Source organism: Herpailurus yagouaroundi, unplaced genomic scaffold (genome assembly GCF_014898765.1).
Source record: "Herpailurus yagouaroundi ecotype Mexico unplaced genomic scaffold, PumYag 80594, whole genome shotgun sequence".
Taxonomy (NCBI): domain Eukaryota; kingdom Metazoa; phylum Chordata; class Mammalia; order Carnivora; family Felidae; genus Herpailurus; species Herpailurus yagouaroundi.
This window is the reverse complement of record NW_024421164.1, coordinates 9245-17144: the sequence shown is the minus strand read 5'-3', so window position 1 is coordinate 17144 and position 7900 is coordinate 9245. Positions and strand designations below refer to the sequence as shown.

At 41.8% G+C, this 7900-nt stretch overlaps 1 protein-coding gene across 3 annotated transcripts; it reads right to left on the bottom strand.

Annotated features, from left to right (window-relative positions):
- Window positions 1–224: 224 nt before the first annotated feature.
- On the bottom strand, window positions 225–7438 carry LOC121026335 (zinc finger protein 350-like). 3 transcript variants are annotated; one of them, XM_040469198.1, is made up of 4 exons: window positions 7275–7438; window positions 6768–6894; window positions 5358–5453; window positions 225–1740 (listed from the first exon to the last, which is right to left on the bottom strand). In XM_040469198.1, the coding sequence occupies exons 1-4, from the start codon at window positions 7287–7289 to the stop codon at window positions 380–382; spliced, it is 1599 nt and encodes a 532-aa protein (XP_040325132.1). In that variant the 5' UTR covers window positions 7290–7438; the 3' UTR covers window positions 225–379. The 3 variants fall into 3 exon arrangements, with proteins under 3 accessions (XP_040325132.1, XP_040325135.1, XP_040325133.1); XM_040469201.1 differs by lacking the exon at window positions 6768–6894; XM_040469199.1 differs by lacking the exons at window positions 6768–6894; window positions 7275–7438 and adding an exon at window positions 6633–6761.
- Between the last annotated feature and the right edge of the window lie 462 nt (window positions 7439–7900).

Here is a 7900-nt window from a genome sequence, read left to right as displayed (position 1 = left end):
AAACTGAATTGATATACACATGTCCCATATCCCACCCACCCAAATATTAGCCCTTTCCTGATTTTTCATTCATAGCAGCATTCCAGATACAAATTATCTTGTATGTTTTTAAAATTCACCTACTTATTTCCTCCACTTAGTTGAACTCAGACTTCCTCCATTCCTTTAACAGATACAATAGAGCAAGTGATGTGTATGTGTTTGGGTTAACATCAGATTATGCCTCTGTATCAATGCATATTTTTAATAAGATGAGGAAATCAGGCTTTCCCAGCCTCAGCCTTCATACAATTCCTCTCAGTATATACTTTTCAGCCATAATACAATCTAGAAATTTTTGCTCAATCCTTCTCCACGTAGAATGTCTCCAAGCTTCCTCCTACTGGTTTTCTGTGACATAAAATAAGACATAATTGACCACAGAAGGCACGAACACATTCACTGTATTCATAAGGTTTCTGTCCTGTGAAAACCCCCTGTTATCTCCTAAGGGTGCACATCTGGCTGCAGGCTGTCCCACTATGACCACATTGCTATTTGCTAAGAGTCCACTGATGTTTAATGGCGTCTGACAAGCCACAGAAGGCACTTGCATAGTCACTGTATTAACAAGGCCTTTCTCCTGCACAGCACCACTAGTCTGTAATAAGCTGTGACTCTCTGAGGGAGGATTTTCCACTTTGACTGAATCTCCACAGATCTCTCTTGTGTGTATTCTCTTATGTTTAACAAGGCAAGACATGTAGGCAAAAGCCTTTCCACACTCATTGCAGACGTAGGGTCTCTCACCTGTGTGAGTTCTCTGATGGACAATGAGCTTTTCCTTTGTGGTAAAGGCTTTCCCACACTCACTGCATTCAAAAGGTTTCTCTCCCGTGTGAATTTTTTGGTGTTTAATGAGACCTGACTTCTGGGAACAGGATTTTCCACATTCACTGCACACAAAGGGACTCTTTCCGGTGTGATGTCTTTGATGTGCTATGAGACAGGTCTTCTGGATGAAGCCTTTCCCACATTCGTTGCATATATAAGGTTTCTCTCCTGTATGGATACGCTGATGTACAATGAGATTTCCCTTCTGGATAAAGCCTTTTCCACATTCACTGCAAATGTATGGTTTCTCTCCAGTATGTGTTCTCTGATGTATTTTGAGCCGTGATTTCTTGAGGAAGGCTTTGCCACATTCATTGCATTCATAAGGTTTTTCTCCTGTATGCATTTTCTGGTGTTCAGTGAGCATGAACTTTCTGTTGAACGCTTTCCCACAGAGACAACATCTGTGGGGTTTCTCTCCTGTATGAATGATCTGATGATCAGTGAGGCAGGACTTCCTCTTGAAGGCTTTCCCACATTCACTGCATACATGAGGCTTCTCTGTTTTTTGTGTTTTCTGATGCTTGCTGAATTGGGACTTAGTGATGATGAGTTTCTTGCTTTCAGGGGATTTAATTTTAGTATGAAAGTGTTCATTATTAGTGTGGAGAAAGGATTTTCCATCTCCAGTAGGATCTGCAGGGTTCTTTATTTCATTGCTTCTGTTCTGGTTACGTAAAGTTAACTTTGGTTTCATAGTTTTTCCATGTAAGTCACACATATCATGATTTTGTCTTAACACGGAATGAGCTGTGCTCTGATGAACAGTATTTTCAAATGCGTTATGTTTATGCCATTGTTCTAGGCTATTCTCCATTATTTCATTTTTTAAGTGCTCCGGTAAATAGTCATCAAGTTTCCAGATTTCTAGGAAAGAAAAGAACAATGAATTCATTCATCATCTTGATTTGGAAGAAAGATCACCGAAAAACTATCTTGATGTAAGTTGTCTATTTAGTGATGACCCTATGAAATTGGGATCAATAAAAATACATTTTAATGTTCCTCGCACATCGGATAAAACGATAATATAAATAACCCAAAGGATAAAAGTAGTTAGCGTAAAAACAAGGTTAGATCATTTGCAATGAATAAATACAGATTTGCCTCCTTTCTAAAGGAGGCCTCACAAAACATGCAGAGACTGTGAAATACACACAATTTACTGTGAGCAGCAGACCACAGGTTGGAGGGTCGCCTCTCCAAACTGGTAAGAGACTCCTTCACTTCACAAATCCTTACTGATGACTACAGTGCACGGGGCATGTGCTCATGTTGGGGACACACACACACACAGAGTCATCATGTTCAGGGAGCCTACATTGCCATTTGGTGAAACCACTTAAAGGGCAAAGAAGGACACAAGGAGAACAGCTGCAGGTTGTGAAATGGGTGGGAAGGAACATTGGAGACGGAGAGAGGTGCAGGAAATCAGGTTACACTTGGAAAACGGGCCTCCCTATAGGATTCATTGTCGTGGTTGGCCTTGGGGAGCAATGAGAATGATACACACTGGGTTCCAAGCACATGTAACCTACAAATTCCAAAAGGGAACTCCTGATTTCCCATCCCAAATCTCCTCCTCCACAAAGCACCTCCATCACAGTGAATGACAACTCCAGTCTTCCCTTTAACCAGGACAGAACTCCTCAGCGCCTCCTGTCATCTGTCTGTCTTGCTCACACACAGTACCTACCTCACTGATCAATCCCACCTGCCCTCTTTAGAATCATAACCAAAACTGAACCAACACCAACACCCTCCACCCTCGTGGAGGCCAATTTCTTTCTCATTTGACAGCAGCAGCCTCCTACTTGGATTTCCTATTCCTCCCCTGCCGGGTCCTGTCTCCTGTACAATAGCCAAAGTGATCCTTTCAAACATAAATTACATCATGGCAAGCCTCCTCTACTTGAAACTCCCTAACATTTTCTCATCTCATGAGGAATAAAATCAAGGTCTTAACATGTCCTTAAAAGGCCTTATGTGACCTGCTACCCCAACCCCCTGTCACTACCCCAGTGACCTTCTCTCCAGTCTTGCTCTGTCCACTCTTCCTAAATTCTTCAGATCACACTCCTGCCTTGGTCCTTTGAACTGTCCAGGTTTACTTTGGAACATTCCTTACCCAGGGAGCTGCTCACATCCCTCATCTATTTGCTCAAATGTACCTTAAGGATTTCCTATTCTTCAAATCACAGCCAAGACCAAGCACTCATTCTTCAATTACGCTGTTTTAACGTTCCTTATAGCCATTTCCACCCCCATAGTCTTACCTTCAACCTCCATCCATTCCTTCCTCTTATAGCACGTATTTACTTAAATGTCAGATCTCATCGGCCCTCTGTAATGACCGTATCCAGATCATGACCAACACGTCCCTTCCACCCGTTCTGAGGACAACCAACCTGTCATGTTGTACGGCAGCCTCCTACATGGCTTTCCTGCTTATACCCTTGCCTGCTACTGTCTACTATATACACAGGAGAGGGATTCTTTGAAAACATAATTATTACATGTCACTTGCTATGCTCTCGGGCGCCTGGGTGGTTCAACCAGTTAAGCATCTGACTCTTGATTTTGGCTCACGTCATGACCTCACCATTTGTGAGCTCTGTGCTGACAGCGTGGAGCCTACTTGGGATTCTCTTTCCCTCTCCCTCTCTGCCCCTCCCCAGCTTGACCTCTCTCTCTCTCTGTCTCTCTCTCTCTCTCTCTCTCTCTCTCTCTCATAATAAATAAATAAACTTTAAAAAAAAAAATGAACTTGCTATGGTCTCTACTTGGAACACTCCCAACCCAGCAACCTGTTAACTTCCCTCACCTCTTGGCTCTAAGGCACCTTATCAGAGGGGCGTTCCATTCCTAAAAAGGAGACCAAGACCCTACTGTTCCATTATGGTGACTAAGTTTTTCTATTTAAATGTTTACATATTTTTAAATGTTTACTTACTTATATTTGAGGTGGGGGGCAAAGAGGGAGGGGAACAGAGGATCTGAAGCAGGCTCTGCCCTGACAGGAGTGGAGCCTGATGTGGGGCTCAAATTCACAAACCATGACATCATGGCCTGAGCCAAAATTAGACGCTTAACCAACTGAGCCACCCAGGTGCCCTGGTAGCTAAATTTTTATCACAGTACTTTTCACCCCGGTGACTAAATTTTTATCACAGTACTTTTCACTTCCCTAGACATATTTATTTGTTTATTTTGATTATTTTCTTTATTCCTTCTCTTAGAACGAAAGCTCTTGTGTTTTTCTTACTGCTCTTACCCTCAAGTATACACTGCTAAGCTACCAGAAAATAATTTTTAAAGGGATGAATGAAGGAAGCAGTCACATGTATGGAACACACTGGGGAGAGTGTAGGAGAGATGAAGAAACTCTGCCTTTGTGTAAGTGAGATGATACATCATAGATATCACAGAAAGAGGAATTTCATGCCACGTGACAGGTAACGTAGTTAACTGGGATTCAATGTCATCAAATCCAATGGAAAGAATACAAGTTTTAGGGAAATGAACACAGCAGTGTCACATCTATAATGAACAAGAAAAAAGTTCAAAATGAGTAAATACACAAAGGAATTAAATCAAAGTAGGCATGAGGTAAGATCTGCAGAGAGTGAAGGATGTTAAAATATCTTTTCAGTTAAAATTCATGAACAACTGACTCCTTCAAAGAAGAGCACTCTGCAGGGAGGGAATATCTGAGGTCATGCCTGGACGGCCAGGATGTGAGATGGACGGGAGTAAAGAAGAACCTAAACTTACAGGGGCTTCCTGGGAGGAGAGAGGAGGTGAGTTCCTTGCAGTAATTGGGAACTCAGGAGAGTTGCCACGGGGACGAGTGAATTATACAGACCTAAAGTCTGGTGGATCACATTGAGGAGATGTCAGTTTGGGAATTTTCTTAAGTGAACAGAAGAAACTTAGCTTATTAGAATGCAGAAAAGTGTGAAGGGCTAGGACACCAGATGAGAAGATGGAAAACAGAACCTTGGGAGAACTTCAGAGTGAGGACAAGGGCACAGTGAAGACTTTGGGGACCCAGCATCCTGGCTGGGGTGGAGGTTAGGAAGGACAATCAACACTACCAATGGGACAGAGGGGTGCAGTAGTCAGAAGACAGGAATTCGAAGTGTTCTCTTTGGAGAGAGGCCTTTGGACAATGGAATTTTATAGCAAGGGAGGTCAAAGGGAATGAAGAGGAAGGGAAAGATCAGAGAATCTTAGGAAGGAGAAAACTATGCAAATTAAGCAAAATATTAACATGTAGATAAAAATGGAATAGATCCCAGAATAGGCAAAGAGTATATTTTTCTCTAAACTCCTACAAAAAAAAAAAAGAGGTCGCACGTTGGGAGAGAGATGCATGGAGGCACTGCCTACCTATCCTCAAACCCTCTCACAGCTGTGACTCTTATCTGGCCAACTAGAATATGATTTCCACAGCCCAGCCCCCTCCTGGTTCTCTGACTCACCTGAACAGGTTCGAAAGGGGATGTCATCTTCCACTGTCCCTGTTGGTTTTCCTTGATCCAACTTGGTGAGCACATCTGGTTTCCTGGGGTAAAAACCTGTTCATGGGAAATGACAGAAGACTAAGCATTGGGCTTGGGGTCTCTGAAGACCACAGAAATGTTATAGTTGACGACAAAACAATTTTCCCATTACAAAGGAAAAACATACTGCCCTGCTTGTCTCCTCTCCCGTTGATACTCTACTAAGTACTTGACTTCTGACACCTGATCCATGGGGTTTTCACACATCAAGGAATTCTGTGACACCAAAGGACACTGACTGGGTGTCCGACAACTTAGATCAGTTCTGACAGTCTCCACCTGGTGACGGCTTCCGATCCCACAGGTTAGGGGTTCGCTACCACAAGACTGCACACCTCCTCCACTTCAGACGCCAATCACAAGTCCAAGTTGTTTCTTGAGCTTCTGATAGACTAAATATGGACTGGAGGTTCCCATGACCCCCTTTTTCAGGTGCAATTAATTTGCTGGGGCAACCCACGGAACTTAGTAGAACAATTTACTTATTACATTACTGGCTTATTATAAACAGATATAACTCAGACATAGCCCAGTGAAAGAGATACACAGTACAAGGTATGTGGGAAGGGGTGTGGAGCTTCCATGCTGTGTCTCGGCATCCCACATTCCCCGCACCTCCGTGTGTTCACCATTTCAAGAGGTCTCCAAACCTGTTCTTGTGGGTTTTTATGGAGGCTTCATTAAGTAGGCATGATTAAGTAAATTAAACCATTAGCCTTTGGTGACTGATTCAAACTCCAGCTGTTCTCTCCTCTCCAGAGGTGAGGTGGAACTGAAAGTTGCAACCCTCTAATCGTGGTTGCTTCCCCTGGCAACCAGACTCCATCCTGAGGTCATATAGTGGCTTCCCAAAATCACCTCATCAACATAAATCCAAATATGGCTGAAAGGGTCTTGTTATATAAATAACAAAAGACACCCATTTTACATTTATCTTCTTATAACCTAGGAAATCACAACTGTTGCAGGAGCTCTGTGCCAAAATTGGAGATGAAGGCCAAAAAGATATACATATATGTACATATACATACATATGCATATACATGTATATATGTATAAAATATACATGTACATATGTATATATGTATACAAAAGCATACATGTATATACATAAATATATATATATATATATATCACAATATCATACATTTGTACAAAGTAAAGGTTGTGCACTTAGGTGAAGGGAGAACATACCCATGTCTCTGGAGCCAGGGAGGGGACTGAGAATCTAATTTCAGAGCAGCACACATACTCCAGAGCTTTAAGAAGCCGAGAAAGGAAAGGCCACTGATGGGGACCCTCTGAGTGACACAGGGGAGCTGTCCTCACCCAATGACACCAGGTTCCTATAGTTCTCCAACATCACATCCCGGTACAGGTTCTTCTGAGCAGGGGCCAGGAGCTGCCACTCCTCCCATGTGAAGTTCACAGCCACATCATCAAACGTCAGGGATTCCTGTAATAATAGTGCTCTCTAGTGAAGTGATGTCCTTTTGATGGTATGGAAGAAATGTTAAAATTTTTCTGCCTATTTCCACTCTAGAGGTTTTATCTAGACATGTAGTGGTGCTTTTATTTTGGTACAATGTAGACGAAGCAAATACCTAATTAAATATTCTGTAATTGTGCACTCAGTCATCCATCCATTCTTCCAATGAGAAGTTTCTATAACATGTAGAAGTTCAATCTTGTTAACCTAGAAACATCATCCATATGGAGATGACAGACAAAAGATATATGTATGTATGCTTTTCAGATTAACGGAACTGATTTTTTTATAGGTCTCTACAACACCATTAGGGAACAAAGGAAAGAATAAAATAAACCAAAAGTCACCTGTGCCTGGATCATTTTTTCTGCTCTCTGAAAATAGCTGGCAATGGGGAAGCTCTGTTTTGTGTCTTCTGGATCTACTCTTAACTTCTCTTCAGAAATCTCAGTCCTGGATGAGCACTGGGTGTTATATGTAAATGATGAATCACTAAATTTTATTCCTGAAAAAAATAAACAAACATATTTTGATTTAAAAAAAAAAAGCAGAAGGAAAACATGAACATGTTTTTAAAATGGGGCTTGTCCTACTACTAGGTATTTACCCAAAGGACACAAAAATGCTGACTCGAGGGGGCACATGCACCCCAGTGTTCATAGTAGTGCTATCAACAATAGCCAAAGTATGGAAAGAGCCCAAATGTCCCACTAACGAATGGATAAAGAAAATGTGGTATATATATACAATGGAACATTACTTGGCAATCAAAAAGAATTAAATCTTGCCATTTGCAACAACGTGGATGGAACCAGAGGGTATTATGCTAAGTGAAATACGTCATCAGAGAAAAACGTATCACATGATTTCACTCATATGTGGAATCTGAGAAACTCAACAGATGAACACGGGGGAAGGGAAGGAAAATCATGATAAAAACAGAAGAGAAGGGGCAAACCATAAGAGACTCTTA

Bases quoted from the DNA above. Each gene is read 5' to 3' on its own strand.
- LOC121026335 (XM_040469198.1), bottom strand. The intron at 5,454-6,767 runs GTGAGGACAGCT...TCCCATGAACAG, and splicing joins TAGGAACCTGGTGTCATTGG to GTTTTTACCCCAGGAAACCA. The intron at 1,741-5,357 runs GTGAGTCAGAGA...TTTCTTTCCTAG, and splicing joins CCCCTTTCGAACCTGTTCAG to AAATCTGGAAACTTGATGAC.